The 18,732-nt window shown below is 39.4% G+C and overlaps 1 protein-coding gene across 1 annotated transcript in view; it reads right to left on the bottom strand.

Moving 5' to 3' along the window:
* The window catches only part of CCDC141 (coiled-coil domain containing 141), a 199,882-nt gene that overhangs the window by 52,128 nt on the left and 129,022 nt on the right, over window positions 1-18,732 (bottom strand). The window contains exon 8 of the mRNA XM_080799858.1: window positions 13,008-13,180. Coding sequence (XP_080655984.1) covers window positions 13,008-13,180 — 173 coding nt within the window. The remainder of the gene's footprint in view (window positions 1-13,007; window positions 13,181-18,732) is intronic.

Here is an 18,732-nt window from a genome sequence, read left to right as displayed (position 1 = left end):
TAGTTCACTCTGCCCTGACAGAGAAGCCCCAGAAACAGGGAACATTTCAAACTGGACCTGCTCTTTCATGATAGGGATGAGTCAATAGAAGTTATCAAGTTTCAGGCTTTGGGATAACAGAAGTTGAGTAGCACCAAATTATGTTCCCTTGTTTAAATCAGTCAGTCCTAAGGGAAAAGATGAGTTATGGGCTTTTGCAAACAGGTCTAGTCTTCTTTTCTAAAGGTTTACTTTTTAATATTTCTCTAAGATATTTTGAGAACCCTATGGCAAAAAGCACAGTATGTTTGCCAAACGTTTTCCTGGGGGTGTGATTTAAAAGCTTCATTTATCTAAAGATGCTCTTTGAATAGAAATGTGGATCAGCCAATTAACAAACCATTTACTAATCCAACAGGGCAAAATATTTATGTAACACTAAGTTCCTTGTTCTCGATGATGACGAATGCTCAAGGCTATATTCATTAAGTGAAAACCAAGTTATCACCAACAATTAGGAATCTAATGTACTTGTTCATAAAAAAAGAGACCAAGCCTCACATTGTCATTTTTCACCTGTCATGAGAAAGAGAAAAGTGACATGAAAGCTCATAAAATGCACATGCCTTTAGAACAACAAATGACCTTAGAGTCAGATCCCATTTGCTCTGGTCTAAAGATAAATTAGCAAGTTTCCTACCCATGTAGGCCAATGTAGGCCCATCAGCCATGCAAGACACTGAAGGGAGGCTGCTGGTGGAGAGAGCAGCTTTTAATTTGTCCATCTACCCCTAAGACAGAGCCTCTCCTACTACATAAGAAATGGAAGCCTTTTATTTTACGTCAGTCATTTCCTCAAACGCTAATAAAGATTAACACGATAACTCTGAAATTTAATTACCCAGAGGTAAAAAAGATCTTGGAGTGAGGTATAGATTTTAGTAATTTTACCTCAAATAATTAATTTATGACTCTGTAAAAATGAATTTAATTAGTAATGAAATGAGGGCAAGATCCCATATGACTGAGAGGTAAAGTAACTTCACAGGAATGACAATAAAGCTGCCAAAGGGGTGAGAGTTCATCAGGCAGCTTGATAATCTTTTGGATGTGCGTGGGATTCATGTGTGTCCTGTGGGTACCACTGGAGCCCCAGAGAAGTTTAACTGGGGAGAGAATAGGAAACCACTGCGAGGAATCTTATTCCTGACACACAATGCTCCACAGATGCTACACTTAAAACAATTAGTTTTGCATTTTAATATCTCAGGGACAGTGAAGAGTATCATCAAGAAATCAGGAGGGTTTTATAGAAATAATTCTAGTGATACTGAAGTCCACAAATTTTGTAAATAAAAACTGTGTATTGGTAATACCAACCGTATTTTGGTTAGGTTTTAGACTTTGGGACATTGTATACTAAAAAAGCACTTAAAAGTCCAGTTGTCCTATGTATTATAAGTTCCAAGTTCTCTGTAGAACATGCAAATCTGGAATGAGAATGTCCAGTAACAAAGAAAATGCAGTAGCTGCAATGTGGAAAGAAGATACAGAGAGCAGTTAGGGAAAGTAAACGTTTTCTAAAAACAATGACTGAGTGCTACTGTGGCAAGTCAGCATTTTTAACGTTTTAAATAGTCTCTTTTCTAATTCTCATTACTACCCTATCATCTGGGTGTAATTGTTATCTCCATTTTGCAGATGAGTAAACTGAGGAACGGAAAAGCTCAGTAACTTGCCCGGGTCACCATTACTAAGTAGCAGACCTGGGATTTGAACCTGTTCATCTGAGCTCAGAGTCCACACTCTTGACACATGAAGGGATGAGAGGGTATTCGTCCTCTAAGATTTCACCTTCACTGGAGCTGACTGTTAATGGAACAGGATTACCCGGGCAGGCATGTTCTTTTGACATTGGCTGGCTTCTCTAAAGCAATATCTGCCTGTAGTTTGCAAAGTGGCCACTAGAGGGATACTTGTCCAAGTTCATGTTTCAAAGGATCCTTCCCCCAGAGAAAAGTAATGGGGAAACAGAACCAGATTAAGCATTCCTTTTGTGAAAATACTGCTTTTTAGCAACATACAATTTTTAATTTAGATGAATTACAACCAAGAAAATTCAATCTCTCTGTTTTTGGGAGGATGATTCCTTTTCAATTTTTCAATGACCCAGGAGGTTGGGTCTCATTTTGCGGTGATCTGTGCCTTATCATATATATATCATTGTAAATTCTTTTTTTTTTTTTTAGGGGGAACTGGAGAGGCATAGGGTGAGGGAAAAAGAGGATAATGGACTCCAGTGCAGGGCTTAATCTCACAACCCTGAGATCATGATCCCAGCCGAAATCAAGAGTCAGGTGCTTAACCCCCTGAGCCACCCAAGTGCCACACATCATAAATTCTTTAAGGGAAAGGACCACATGCTTTTCATCCATATATTCTCTGTAGCCCTGAGCACATAGACTTGTTAGCGGATCAATGCATATTTTCAAACTGAATAAAATATACTTTAATCAAAATTTAAGGGAAAAGAAGATATAGATTTAAGAAGAAGAACATATGCAGAAACTTACTGTATAAAAATGTCACTAGTGGGGCACCTGGGTGGCTCAGTGGGTTAAAGCCTCTGCCTTTGGCTTAGGTCATGATCCCAGGGTCCTGGAATCGAGCCCCGCATTGGGCTCTCTGCTCAGCGGGGAACCTGCTTTCCCCCCTCTCTCTGCCTGCCTCTCTGCCTACTTGTGATCTCTGTTAAATAAATAAATAAATAAAAATCTTTTTAAAAATGTCACTAGTAAAGTGTCCAATAGTTTTTAAACAACGATGACTTTGCCCTTTGCTTACTTAAAGAAGTTTTAAGCTATCCAAAGTGACGGATTTGTTATTGGATGTTTGATATTTATCATTAGGTTGAGTGACTTCCTCTATTTAATGCCTCAGGGGGCTACCTGAATGGCCTTGTTTGGCTGTGCATTATTGACTGTCCAGGGTATGCTCTACACTCTTACTTGTGGCTTAGACCCCTTCCTAGGTACGAGGAGTTCTGAATTACCTTGCTTAGCACAGCCAGCTCTGGTTTTCCTTTCCTGGTGTCAGCTAGATCATGTGTCTGATCAGGCAGTAATCTCTTTCCTCTCCCTGATTCCCAATGGGCATAATATAAGTCACACCTCTAACCCCAGGGCCATTCCCTCCTTCCCTCAGTTCTTTCTTACTAAAGAACCTAATGAGCAGGTTACAACCAGCTCTGATTAGTTTCAGTTAGAAACATTAAACACTAATTCTAGACTTTTCTTTTGAACATTCCAGAACATTTTAAAACATGCATAGCATGCATATTGGCAATTTTCTCAGAGCCTAAAAAGCAGATGGTTTGATCAAAGGAAAAATATGATCTCACTCTCTGCCAGCAATTCTTACATGAACTGAAAATAAATTACTAGAATTCCATCAGTCACTCAGGAATGAGTCTTATTCCTTCCCAGGAGTGGTACTGAATGATAGGGCAAGAACAGAGGGCAGGTAACAGAACTTGGTTGGAAGAAGTGCCCTGCCATGTCGCTCTCACTCTGAGGCCACCTGCTCACATACCACCTCACTGGGCAGGAGAAGGACTAAGAGCGGACTTCTGAGTCTAGCAAACTGTGGCTCTACAATTTGCATTGCATACACTGATTGACCTTTAGGTTTTCTCTGTAAGAATGGATTAGAGGGTGCCTGTTTGTGGCATGGACATGAAGTACACTAGATTATTCCTGATGTGGACTTTGACTTTCCCAAGCATCACAGATACTCAGAAATGACAGACTGTGTGGGCTTCTTCAGACATTTGTTAGAAACTCCATCATGGAGCATTTTCTCCCCTACTCACTGGACCAGTTAGAGGAGAGGGAAGGGGGAAGAAAAATGCTTGACTTTTTTTTTTTTTTTTCTAAAGAGCAGAGACATATTGACTCCTGGCTCAAAAATAGACGGTTCTATTTGTTGAACAGAAGCAGTTGCCCCATCTCTGCATCTGTTGCAAATTGAGGCTGGGGGAAGGGAGCAAATCCCAATGTTAATGTGTTCTAATGATTCTTTCCGGAGGACAGCAAGTTGCTTTCAAACCTTTCATAAATTACTATTGGCAGCCCATCTGGATTAGGAGCTGAACCAGATGGTAAGCACTTGACAGCTTACTCTCTCATCTGAAGGAATCAGCTGATCATAGTTTTCTTTTGGTCTATGAACAAATCAGACTCTGAAAATGGAAAAAGAAATATTTTCTTTATCTTTAGCTTGCTGCTTCTTTTGACAGGGACCCAAATGTTTATGATCTTTATTTTGGAGGAAATAATGGCTACTGTCTAGTTTTCATCCCTACTTTGAAAAAAGTGCCACTCATACTGTAAAAGTGAAATGCATGTTTTTACCATTTTTTCCCTCTGACTTAAGTTAGTCACGTTGCGAATGCCTCACCACCAAAAAGTAGTAAGTGGGGCTGAAGCTACGGGTGTCCTGGGTTCTGGTCCAGGTGCATGGCAGAGATAGCCACAAGCTCCACAGCAAAATCTGTCCTGCGCAAAGGGTACCATAGCCAAGATTCTACCTGAAGTCAGTAACAGGGAGGACGTTCCCCCTCCTTGTAAAAGGAGGTTGGGAAATGCTATGGCCAACTGGTGCAGGGGCCAAGAAATCAGACCCATCAGGGCAGCGGAGAACCAGCCCCATCGCCTACTGCATCTCTGCGAGCCACAGCACCTCCATGAGTAACCCTGACCAGACAATACAAGCTGGACGGAGTTCACGGAACACGGAGTTCAGGGGGAAGTCATGTCAAAGTCGTTAAGGAGGAAAGAGCCAAGAGCAGAGTACAAAGCAGAGAAAATAAGCAAAGAACAAGCACCTCCCACTCCAGATGAGAGTGCAACCTAGAATTTCAAAACACACAAGGCATATAAATCCTAACAAAAGACAACTCAACAGTCCAGAGATAAATGTCCTCTGAGTGGAGCAATCTGAAAATGACCTTCACATAAACACACCTGAGAACATTAGAAAGACAAAGGAAAAAAACCGACACCTATCATCAAAGAATAAGAAACTCTGAAACAAAGATGGTCAGAAATAAAACAAAAACAGATATAAAAAATGAGTTAGAAATCTCAGAAACGAAATCAATATGGTTATGAAAGCTAGGAAAAAAAAAATCAACCAAAGAGAAAACCAGTGTGAGGGACTTCCTGAGGGGACAGGGCAAAGTGCTGACGGAATGACAAGTCAGGGAGGCAGTTCAGAGTTCCGGGAGGATGACCCAGACGCTCCAACACTCTCTACCAGGAGTTAAAGGAGAAGAGAAAAGAGAGAACAACAGAAAATCAATATTTAAAGACGTAATCCCTGAAAATTTTCCATGATTGGTGACAGAAATCCTCAGATAAAAGGGACACAGAAGAACTAAACAGACCAATATTCTTCTTTTAAGGTAATTTGGAAAATATAAAATTACATTTTAATGTATTCCTTCCAAAAAAGTTTTTCTCTTCGCAGTCCTTTTCTCCCTCCAAAGTTAGAATGGTACTATCTACACAATTTGGATCCTCACGTTATATGGTGAGGATACTGTATCTTCAAAGAATCCTCAGAAACACACTTTTCATATTGGCTTAGAATATTCCACAATGTGTCTGCCTTGAAACTATTCAAACATTTCCCCACTTTGGGGGACTATTTAGGTGGCTTTCAGGTGTGCACTATTTTTTTTTTTTAAGATTTTATTTATTTATCTGACAGAGAGACATCACAGTAGACAGAGAGGCAGGCAGAGAGAGAGAGAGGGAAGCAGGCTCCCCGCTGAGCAGAGAGCTCGATGCGGGACTCGATCCCAGGACCCTGAGATCATGACCTGAGCCGAAGGCAGAGGCTTAACCCACTGAGCCACCCAGGCGCCCTCAGGTGTGCACTATTATAAACAGTACTGTGAGGAGCATTTTATTCATAAATAGGCCCACTCACTCCGCTCCCTCTTTCTTTTCTGTTTTTTTGTTTGTTTGTTTTTTCTCTCTAATGGGAGAGAACTCCTCTAGAGTCATCCAACCCACAGATTTTCTGCCCCTACAGTCAGCCTTCCTCTCCAGACTGCCGCTCTAGATCTTTATTACTCTGGGATGACTGCTACTTCACATAATCAACATCATAAATGAATACATTCACATTGGAGTGCGTGACTCCTGGATATTTCACAAGAACCTAATCTGATGACGCCTAGATTTAAGGGAAACTGTGAACTTTGCATGTTTTCCATGTTAACAGTTTCAGAATTATAAAAGCCTATACAATGTTACCAGGCTCAGATTGTAGTTAGGACATTTACTCAATCTCTGAAAAGAACAACTTAATATACACTTGAAAATATTTGGAAAGTGGCTGAGTTAACTTTGTAATATCCTAAATTTTGGTATCTGACATTTACCCTCTAAATGCATCATCAAACTTTTTTTTTTTTAAGCTATTTTAAGTCCTTAAATGCCCAGCAGAACTCCATAATGCAACCATAGATAACTCTATCAGGCAAAGGAAATTTCTGTCTTCGTTTCTTTGTTTTGTTGGAGGGTGCGGATTGTTTCTGTTTGTTTTTCAAATAGGATCTTTAAAAAATATTTTCACTATGATAAAAACGTTCTTTTAATATGTACCAGCACCATCACATTTCAAATAAAGCCGCTACTTTATAAATACTAAGATAAGGGACATAAAAAAGGTTTCCCACCTGGTTGAGCTTGAAGGCTGATCTCAAAACAATGTCATGAGTTAGGAGAAGAGGGGACATTGTTACAAGTCAAACAACTAGGGAATGATTCAGAACACCACAGAATGCAGAGTGAATCCATGAGGTAGAGCTGACCAATACAAAGGAATTCAAAACTTTTGTATGGTAGTTATTGATTCTATTCATCTTGGCTAGATGTAGGGCCAACAATGGCCTTCTTAAGTCCTTCATTTGACCTATCCTGATCATAGAAGCTAGGGACTGTGTCTCCCTTCTGTGAAGAGGTGACCTCAACACCCACTGCCCCCATGGCTTCCTCATGCCGAGAGCACACTCCCTTGTTGTGTCATTCCTTGAGTAGCCGTTAGGAAGGTTCTGGAGATTTGGGGCCAGGTTTATATATCTTTGACTACCCTTGAAGCCTGGTGCTGTTATGTCACATGTGATGCTTATTCATAGGTTCGGTAACTTTTTAAATAAACTAAAAGAAAGAAAAAATTTGCAGGGAATGGGAGACTTGAGTGACTCTCACAGATAGAGTACATTTTAAGTGTGCCAGAATTTAAAAAATAATAATAATCCATGTGACCTTGTTATTGATTAAAGTGGAATGAAAGGAATAGACAGAGAGCTAGCCAGCTAACATAGTGGCTCAAACCTGCATTCCAAGACTCACTTCACCTCTTACTACCCTGTGATAGGAAGCAGGGAAAGTGATTGAACCTCTCTGTGCCCTAGCTTCCTCATCTAAAAAACAGAGGCAAGGATAATAGTAGTACCCATAGGACAGGGTCCTTTTAAGGACTACAGTTTTTTAATGTATGTAAAGCACACGTGTTTGCCATTTTCGCCAATGAATGTTTAAATAGTCCAACCTGCACCTACTCGATCTTGTCTTCTGCTCCTCTCTCCTGTCACCTTCTCCTCCAGCCACACTGCACTCCTTTCTGTTACATCTTTGCTGTTGTTCTGGGTCTACTCATCTCCCAGCTATGTGCATGTTAGCTCCTTCTCCTTGAAGAATCTTTCCCTGACTACAATGTCCACAGTGGCCCCTCCTCACAGTGACTCTCTACCCCACTTCAATTTATAGTACTCATTGTTGCACACGAGCATCTCATTTCCTGATTTAGCTGTTGGTTGGCTGTTCCTCTCCACTAGGATATAAACAGCATGAGGGCAGATGCTTCCCCTACTACATCAGATGCATGGGAACATCTGATTTATAAAAGATGCTCAATAATATTTTTTGGACTACATAAATGAATAAATAAATGAACATGTTCTGTCTAAGGTACATTACCATTCACCATATCAAACATAAATGAAAACTGTGAAAAGAGAATACAAAATCCCAATTAACTCCTGTTTTTATTTCTTCATAAAATATAAAAATATAAAGATTGATATTAAGTAAGTAATAATAAGTATTAGATCGAAACAGACAATACTTAAGGTTAAACGACAGCCAACTATCAGACAGGATGAGGTTCGTTTGCTTAAATTCACCAAAACAAGGTAAAATGAGAACTAGTCCAGTCTCTGATGCAAAGATAGAAATTGAGTCAACACTGAAGCAAGTTTACTTATAAATCTTAAGTTAATTTCAGCACACAGAAAAAGGTGAATGGATATTGCACAAGACGGCATGGTATGTTTTTTAGTTCTATATTGTTAGCTACCCAGAGAGAAATGAGGAGTTTCCTTGATTTTGTCCAATTACGGAAAACTTCACCCTCACACAAGGTCTCTAACCCAGGATTTCCGATCATCACAGCTTCCTGCGGTTGAAGGAATGTACTGGCCTGTCTTCAGACGTGCTGCTCAAGGATGATGCCAAGCGGAGCTTCGGAAGTGGTGAGGGAATGATGGAAGCCAGGAACTGTCACGTCACTGTGAGCCTGAGTCTGACCATTATCAGACGCAGTAACTTGTGTCATAATTAAGTGCAAATGAATGCCCAAAAACGTCTTTAAAATTAAAGTGTAGTTAGGTTAGATGACAGATATTATACTTTGAAAAGATGATAAATTATTGAGCAATGACTCAGAATTATCCCCCGCTTACAGGGAGAAAATAGAAAAGCAAGGAAACACGTAAACAACCATTATTTATTTTGTGAGATTGCTCCAACTTCAAAGGTTTTTGATTCCAGGATAGAAAAACAGCATGGATCTGTTCCTAATAAGGCAATAGTTACAGAAAAGTAACAACAAAGGTCTCAGATTTACTGGGAAGCATAGTCTCAGATAAATGTGAACTTCTGAAGTCTTATTTTGTTGACTAACAAGGAAAAAAAGAAATCTAAATGCCTCTGAAATTCCTATGTGCCCCAATACTAAATTTTGCCTTTTATTACCTTAAAATAAATGCTTATCTCCCCTATTTCAAATATAACCTTCCCTAGTTTGTGAAAATGAATAGAATGTGGTGCAGCTCTATCGTGATTAATTGAAACAACCATGTGACTCTTTGCATTTTGCTTTTAAAGTCCTTTGTAGAGAAGGTTAAAAAAAAAGTAAACTAATTTCTAAGAGTAGTGGTTTCATTCGATTAAAAAAGAAAACAAAAAACCTTCCATTTTACAGATGAGGAAACAGAAAATTAAGTTTAAAAGTCATAGCATTGTTTCGGTCCTAAGAATGCATGAAATAGAACTCTTTTGGATCGAAATCTTAAGTTTCTTATCCACACCAGTTTTTAAATCTCTGATAATGGGGACCTTAGTCATTTGTATCCTTGCAATGTGGCTGACATTCAGAAGCCTAGGATGCCATTGCAACGTTCAGGGACATGTTTATCCCCACTGCCAATGTTCTAAATTCCACCTTCACTCCAGCAGTGTCAGCAACTTGAAATCTCCTTCTTAGGTTCTGCTTCCCTCCTGTGGTGGTGACCCACACCGTTGAACAGATGAGTCACTAGATAAGGAAAGGAAGCAAGTCTCAAATGTAATGCGTGGGATTGAGGTCCTGAGCTATGTGTGGCTTTAGTTTGCCACTGAGATTCTAATGCATTTCAATTCAGTTTTTAATGGATTTCTATTCTCGTCTACCTTCTGAATCAAAAATGTCCTTTGCCAGGTAACAATTTCACTTCACCTTCAGTTCCTCCCGCAAAATGGAAAAATAGTATTGATTTGTAAAATACTGTGAAATCTTGGGCAACCAAACACCTTGGAACTACTATGAAAACTCGTATATCTAGGACATTGACAGAAACTGTACTGACAATAAGTATTATTTTTTAAATATAGTTACCTAACAATTTTAATTCAAGTTTCTTGAAACCATCCCTAACTATTGCTTCTGTTAAGACATAGTCTGAAGCCTGAAGAAAAGAACTGCAGATGCCCTTTCATATATATATGTATACATATATATATACGTGTATATATATATATACACATATATATGTATATATATGTATATATATATATATACACGTATATATATGTATAAATTAAGCCTAGAAAGAAGACGCAAAGAATGAGACTAGCTAAGTAAACAAACATGTTGACCATGACCAAGTGGGTGGCCAAAAGCAGTCACTAAAGCGCTGAATATAGAGTATAATATAAAATATAAGCACTTCTCCTCTTACATTTAAGTACTGAAGATGAAACATTACCAATTAGATCAAACAGGATAAAGTTTAAGAATGATAAACTGTGACCAGCTTTCCAACTCCAGGAGCTAAGCATCAACACTGAATAGCGAACTTCAGTTTCTGGCCAGGAGCAGGGACTAGATTTACCCTCATGCCTGAAATGACTAGAAGAATAGACAAAGTATATGAAACAATAGTTCTCAGACACTGGACAACATCAGCTTACTGCCTGAGAGGCAGTTTCCAGACCAAAGCTCAGGGAGGTGGAACCAAAGGAAGCCCCGAGATCTTGCTAGGTTGAAGAGACAAGGCTCATGCTTTGGTAGGCTGAGGCACCTGGAATTTCTGAGGCAGCGTACCAGAGACAGACTTCCAGGGATCTAGGGAAGAGTCTTGGGCTGCCTCCTGATCTACCCATGCATGAAAGGAAACCACCCAAGGGCAAGAAAAGTACCACAAGTAAAGAGTAGCCTGAATGGAGTCTCTGTGCTTTGAGACTCACGAGCAAAACCGACAGAGGACCACTCCAACCGGAGACCTCACCAACCTAATCCAATCATCATGACTCAGATCAGTGTCTGACATGTACCTTGAGTCCAGGCACCCGCAGGAGCCTCTGCATGGTGCAAGACACATGGACCTTTAAGCAGGGGAGAGGAGAAAGGAGAGTGCCCACACTTTGGGGCTCGACATGGGTGTGCTGGGGCTCCTGGAGCAGCCAACACACCATTACCTGATGTATGGCTTGGAACGAAAGGAAAGAAACTTAGTAGCTACAGTTGTTAGTTTTCAAAAAGGGAGAATCATTTGCCCTTCTCATAGCTTCAGCTGTATTTGGCTCCTGTTGGTAGACCCTGGATTATTTCTGATCTTGGCTTTAGAGTCCCATAGCAACCATTACAAGCCCTGGCTAAATATCTCTGTCCAGATGCAGACTGTCTTCTGAAAAGAAAGTTCCCTAAACCCAAACTTATCAAATCAACACTTTTTAACACATCTAAAATAGAGCAGGATGAAGATTTAAAGAGAAATAGAGTCTTTTAAGAGAGTAAAATAAATAAAGAGAAGTAAAGTAATTTTACCACATTTGACCTATTTAATTATTCTTCAAATTTAATGTTTTTGAGTTTCAAGATGATTGCTGGTATGGAGGATAAATATGGGTCTATCTTATTTGCACAAATCTCTTTGGCTCCTTCTGTTAAAATGTAAGCCCCACCTTCATTTCTTCCTAGATAATATATGTTCTACCATCCGCCCCAGCATCTCCCTTTTCTCTTCCAATCCTATTCTTTCTCATATGTTCCCACTGCATCCTCTTTCTGTTTCTCAAGGTCCTTCTCTTTCCTCATTTCCACCCAGATTTAAACCCACTGCTGATACACTCACCAAATGTGCTCATAAAAACAACCTGTCCTAACACGCTAGTTAAGAACATGCGGTCTAGGGCCCATCTACTTGGTTTCAAACCTGGACTCTGCCACTAACTGGCTATGTGACCTTTTGTGAGTTACTTAGTCTCTCTGTGTCTCAGTTATTTATTAAGGAGAATATTTGTAGCTCAATGGTCCCTTTCTTATCTGCAGGGTTTTTTTTTTTTTCTGTGGTTTCAGTTACCCATGATCAACCATGGTCCAGAAGATGATCCTCCTCCTGACATATCATCAGAAGGTCAGGAGAAGCCCAACACTATGTGACAATGCCTACGTCATGCACCTCCCTTCATCTCACCATGCAGGCATTTATCATCTCACATCATCACAACAAGAAAGGTGAATACACTATAATAAGATATTTTGAGAACGAGAGAGAAATCACATTAACATAACTTTCATTACAGTGTATTGTTACAGTTGTTCTATTTAATTATTAGTGATCACTTTAATCTCTTACTATGCTTAATTTATAAAATAAACTTTATCACGTGTTTGTGTATGGGAAAGAAACATTGTGTGTGTGTGTGTGTGTGTGTGTGTCTGCATGTGTGTGTGTATGGTTTGGTCCTATCCATGGGTTCAGGCATCCACTAGGGGGACAAACTCCCTCCTGGATAATGGGGTCAACTCTTGTGTGTCTTGTAGAGTTGCTGTGAGGATTAATGACGGAATGTTCCTAAGCCTTCTGGCACGGTGCCTCGGACATGGTGGACTCTTAATTTTTAAAAAAGTGAGCTATTGTTGTTAGGACCTTTTATTTAGGGTTTACTTGGTGAGCCACCAAGGTCATAAACAAAAGGGAATTTAGGTGTTTTTGTTTTTGTTTTTTTCCAGAAAGGAAAAAAGGAACAGGGTAGACTCAACGCTCATGAATTAAAAGGGAGAAAGAAACCCCACAGAGGTGCTGGGCTATGAAAAGCACTGAGAATTAAGCTCTGTTTTTTCTCTTGTCCTTTCTTTCTCCCCACCTCAGAAACTCATAGAGGAAAAAAAAAAAGCTTTCGCTTTCACATCTTCGGGTCCTCAGACTCAAGAATATGGACTCACTTTTGGATGAGCAATGCTGTGTTCAGAATCACTGGTGACCAAAATTCAATAGATCCTTTTAAGCCATGTCATAATGCAGCAAGACATCAGAAGCAGAAAAAAAATTGTGCAACTTTTTTTTTTTTTTTAACAGGTTGTGGAAACTGTGAAAAAGCTGGTTACACTGAGGAAGAAATAGGCTTACTCACCTACAGGAGTCTACTTGGTTGATTAAGGCTTGTCCCTTTTGCAAAGCATCAGCTGTGCAGTCTTTAATTTCTCTGTGTAATTCCTCATGCCTCGCTGCCAAGACAGGCAGACTTAAACCCTCTGATTTAAGGAGCTTAAGGTAAGCTTCGACTCTCCCAAGTACATCAAATGCCTGCCAAAGAAAACATACTTTCATTTTCTGCTTTTCTAGCTTAAAATCTACATCAATGTCTACATGAAATACTAGAGATTAAACCAGCCTATTCAATTTATTAGTTTGATCATAACCAAAACAACAATCTGTCTGAGAAAATAGCTGTGTAGTTTTAAGGCTTCATTTAGGGAAACTGATCATAGCTTAGCTCAGCATAGATAAATGTCAACACCATGAAGTCACCAAAAGAGTTTACATTGAGAATGTGTCTATACAACACAGTTACAACTGCATGGAATTTGAAGAGCCAGGCTTACTTTTCACACATTTTGTACTGTATACAAATAATGGATGAGATATTTTAAAAATATGCAGACTTTCAAAACCTGAACGTCTCTGTGATGCTCTTAAAAGGAAATTGCCCAGTAAATTGCACTTTGAACCAGAATCATTATACAGAAATATTCAAGAATTACCCCTTGTCTTTCCAAGTATAAGACGTTCTGCTGTTGCATCCAAGACACCCATCTGTCTACAAAGATTATAATTTGGTTCTGAAGCTGTGCAAAGACTAAGACCAAGGTAATATTTAGCTTTTGATACACAGAATGGATTGTGCAGAAAAACATTGCCTTGCAAACCAAGATAGTGTCCTAAGAGAAGTTTTTTTTGTTTTGTTTTAATTCCTTTATTTTTGTCCTTTATTTAGCAGATCAACAACCAACCATGGAAGATTAAGTTTATGGAGTTAACAGAGGGTAGAGAGGAGCTATCCTCTTGTCCATAAAGGCTTAGCTAGCATTAAGATGGAGGAGTATATGATATGAAGGCAATGAAAGAGGACTGTGGTAATATGAGGAAAACAGAAGGACAGCAAAGTACAGTGGTCTTCTTAGGTCCTGAGAGCATATTTCAGAACTTGGGCCTGGAGAGCAGGAGGTGAAGGTTGAAGAAAAGCTGCATGGCAAGGGAGTTCTTGCCATGTTGCCCTTTGGCATTCCTGGAAGAAGCCACCCAATGGGATGCTCCATACCATTCTGGAGAACACTCCTATCCCAGTAAGCCTGATGGCACCACAGTCAACAGGGGCCTTGAAGTCTAGCCTTCCTGGACTGTTGGGTTGGAAGCCAGTGAGCTTGGTAGGGGTCCACCAGGAGCAGTAGGAAGAGTCCACAGAAGACTTATGAGAAATGAAAGTGGATGGCCTCGTGAGTCTAGTTACCACTGAGACCTGAAGAGGGACGGACCAGAAGAGCAAGGCTGGGCTGATGCTAAGGGAACACAGTTTAAGCCAAACACAGAGGCAACAGCCATAGAGCTGTGTGGAAGCTGGCTGCCATCTAAGGGAGTGAGTTTTAATGTCAGAATCTGAACTGGACAAAATTTGAATTTACAGATGAAGTCTCTCTCATGCTGTCCCATTACTTATATGTTATTCTGTAGTCCCACCAATGTCCTCATGTCTCCTGAATCTGTTCTTTCTGATCACTAAAAATGTTTAAAACAAAAGCATTCCCTTTTATTTGGATGATACGAAGTAATAACATCAACTGCAGTTTAATGAGAACTAACTTGTGCTCCGTCTGTACTCTGTGTTTCATGATTACCTTCCATTCAGCCAACAAGCATTTTGGGATGTCTGCTGAGTTTCAGGCACATTATCCTGAATGGCCCTAGATGGAAGTGAGAAATGACCTCCATTGTATGACAGGGAAAACTGAGTCTCAGAGAGATTAAATAAATTGCATAAAGTAATACTTCTACTAAGTGGCAGATTTGGTCTCTGTCCTTAATTTGCCTGGGCCTGAGACCCCGGCTTTTAAACCCTGACCCATGGAACCATGTGGTAAAAGATTACCAGGGGAGGTTTAAGAAAGCAGCTTTTCCAAGAAGTCTGTTCATCGTCAGTGGAAAAAAGTGAGATTTTAAAACTTAACTTCTTATAAATAAGTGTCTACCTTTCCTTCTTATAGGTGAGAAAAGATACAGAGAAAGGTTGAGTGATTTCTCTTACGCTATATAGGACTGGAAAAGGAAGATAGTTTTATTAGAGAAACTGTGAACCTGAAGATTCTCCTTATCTGATCCCCCTCTCTTTTTCTGCATTTGGCAACAGAGCCAAATGTGTCAAGATGCTGATGCTAGAAAAGAGTATTTGAATTACTTTCTCAATCTTTCCATAACACATTGACAATAGTCGCTGTTTCTAGGATTTCGTTTCATATTTTAAATTTTTATTGCTTCTTTTGAATGAAGTGGAGTCTCATGTTAATCAAAGTTTAGTTTTAAAGTTAGTGCCAACAACAAAAATCTGGTGTAGTCAAAATTATCATGACCTCCCTTAAATCATGCTTAAAATTTAGTGTATGTGAACTAGTGACTGTGGTAATACTACTCCCAATGAGGATGGGAGCCACTGAGCTAGACTAAAGGATGAAATAAAAGGAAAGTGTATATACGTAGACGTGCGGGCATTCACTTCTTTCTTCCCTTAAGATAATCCCCAGAATTCCTCACAGGAATGGTTGAAAGAATAGAGAATTCCAAAGTGCTTTTTCTTCTCTACACGTCTGACTCCACTCTGTTTTAGTATTAAGCCACTATAACCTTAATACATGTTTGTTGTTGTTTTGAGAATTAAAGAAGGAAAAAAATATGAAAGTTAGGGCATGAGGATGGGCATGGAGTAAGTACTCAGAAAATACTTTCTCGCAATTACTCTAAATCTTGATGGGACACATCTTTGAAAAGCTCCTGAAAAGAACAGGACCATCTGCTGCCGGTCATTCGTCCTGCTGGGTCCTCTCCTCCTATGGCCCCAGGGAACAACTGCTACTCTCTGATCCTTGGGCACGGGTCTCATCTTCATAGGAGTTAGATTCTAAAGCCACATAAAGTGCATGTGTGAGGTGACTCTCCCCCCTTCCTGAACGTTATCATAGAAGTATGACATCTCAGTAATATGGGAATAAACTGAAGGGCTAAACAGTCACTAGAAGGAGGTGGTATATCAAGGACCAAAGTAACACATAACTTAATGTCAAAATAACCAAATTTTCTTCTAGAGCTTTTTTTCTCAAAAAGATCAAAGTGTTAGGAAAGCACTGACTTATGAATTGCTCTGTGTATCACACGTGATAGAGTCATGGCAGAAGAAAAGAGGTGAGTGGTTGCGCTCCTTCATTAGCTCAACAAATATATTTGCAAATAAGATGAGTGGACACTGTAAGAGAGTTTATTCTTTATCCCTAATCCTAACCTAACCCTAATGGGAATTATCTAAACCCACAGAAATGTTAAATTTAATGATTTTAAGGGGAGTCCTCTTTCAAAAAGATTATACATTCTGTGACTGTCAGAATCTTATGCAAAACTCCTTTCTCTTATCCCCATGCAAAATTTGATGAGGAATCCATGTACCAGTTCCAGAAAGGATCTAAGTATCATTACTCTCACTTAATCTATCCCTAGAATAGAACTGAATGTTTTTCTGTTTACCATAACTATAGGGAACCTGATATACTGGATCCAGCCTGGAAAGAATCTCTTTGTCTCACATATGGTATAGAACAGGTTATTTTTGGCAATGACGCTATGGCCCCCATAGAAACCCCTTTGGAATTAATATTTCCTCTTTAGTTTTCTCTTCATATGCCCCTCTTTCTTCAAACCTGGTCAAATACAGATTTTATGACTAGAGACAAAAAGAAGGATATAAGCACAAGGATAATATTTTCTCCTTCTAGGTTCTAGCTCTTCTTGACAGTTTTATATTGTACCACCCAGTTCTTAGGCAGACAAGGAGACCAATCGGCTCTTGTTGCCTTGGTTTGGGAAGACTAAGGAGTTGCTTGGTTTTGTTTTTTTTTTAATGCTAATAAAGATTTTTTTCCCCCCATTTTAAGTACAAGATCCAAAGTACAAGATCCAGGCTGGATCAAATCAAATAGAGATGGTATCAGGACATGGCACATTTTACTCTTTTTAAAATACCTATGAGATTAAAAAATTAAGCAAGAAGAACCATGAGTCACCCAGGATAATTATATCACTCTGTTTTACCAAGATGCTTAATTAGTAGTATTGTTTGCTTCTAGACTAACTTATTTGAAGAGAATCAAAAACAAAAACAAAACAAAACAAAACTCAAACACTGCAGAACTTTGAAATTTTCCTTGCACGAGTTCCACGACTGGAGAATGAGTTTGGTTGGAACCTAATATCCTTACCAAGGACACAAAACTCGGCTTCTCATCAGAGCACCAAATCCCACTGTCTGCAGCCACTTCTGTGACTCCCAGTTTGGCAAGCTGATGCTTGATCCATCCGGGTCTTAAGCAGATCTGCCAAGGCTTGCAAATGCCAGAAAGGCAGGAGCCAGAGGATGATGTATGTTTCAGCTCCCAGTATTTGCTGCTCCCTGCTGGTGCTCAGGCTCATTCCTTGCCTTACCAGGGTTGTCTCTGCTGGGCCCCAGATCTCCCACCTCCTTACAAGTGTTAGAAGGTGGCTTTGTGGTGTCGAAAGATATGTAAAATCATGACTACCTAAAACCGGTTTTGGCCTCACAATCTGAAAAGCTGAAGAAAAAAAAAACTGGAAAAGGAGTTTTAGATTGAAAATGGTATGTATCTGATGCATTTTGTCAACACGGAATGGAGGAAGTGTATGTACTGACGAACTCTTACTTTTTCCTGAGATAAGCCCACCTTGGAAATGGATTAACTAGACCCATAGGTAGAACTCTAACCAGCTAGTCATTGTTTATACTTTCTGGTTTCTTTTATCTAAATTGACCTAAATAGTTTTAGGATAATCTCGGGAATATTAACATTTCCCAAGGGAAAATGTCCCTTTACAATGTGCAAAGCATCTATTTTCTTTCATTTGTTTAACAAGAATTTATTGAACTCTATGGAGCATGTACTCTGGTACATGCTGGGTATAGGAAAATGAACAAAAGCATTTAAGTCATGTTACAGTGGCTAGTGCAGTATTCAATGCATATATAATGACAAAATAATGGCTGGAATGTAGTGAGTGCTTAGAGGGGCCTCTATGCACTAGTCATGTATTAACTCATGTAGATAGCTCAGTGACTCTGTGAGGTGCATATAATTATTATTTCTATTTTTCAGATAAAAAAGCTGGATGCACAGGGAAGTTAAGTAACTGCCCAAGGTCATAGAGCTAATAAATGTCTAAGTGCAGATTCATACCTCAGCAGCCTGGCTCCAAAATCTACTATATTATTTTAGAAAAGTATCATCCTAGCAAATATTTAAAAATTTTCACTTAATACTTCACAATTCAATTTATTTATTTATACTCCAACTCTACCCTGGAAAGATTTTGTACATTTATCACCAGTTGCAGGAACTTTTATTACTGAATGGTATTCCCTGAAGTAGATAAGGATTGCTAGACCTATTTTAGAAAGGAGAAAACTCGGGCTCGAACTGTAAATTGACTTGTCACATGGCCATTTATTCGTTCATTCAACCAAATTTGTTGAACACTAGGTGGCATGCAAAGATGACTAAGACAATCTCTCTCTAAGGAGCACAGAA

Source organism: Martes martes (assembly GCF_963455335.1).
Source record: "Martes martes genome assembly, chromosome: 3".
NCBI lineage: Eukaryota > Metazoa > Chordata > Mammalia > Carnivora > Mustelidae > Martes > Martes martes.
This window is presented reverse-complemented; position numbering and strand designations above follow the sequence as displayed.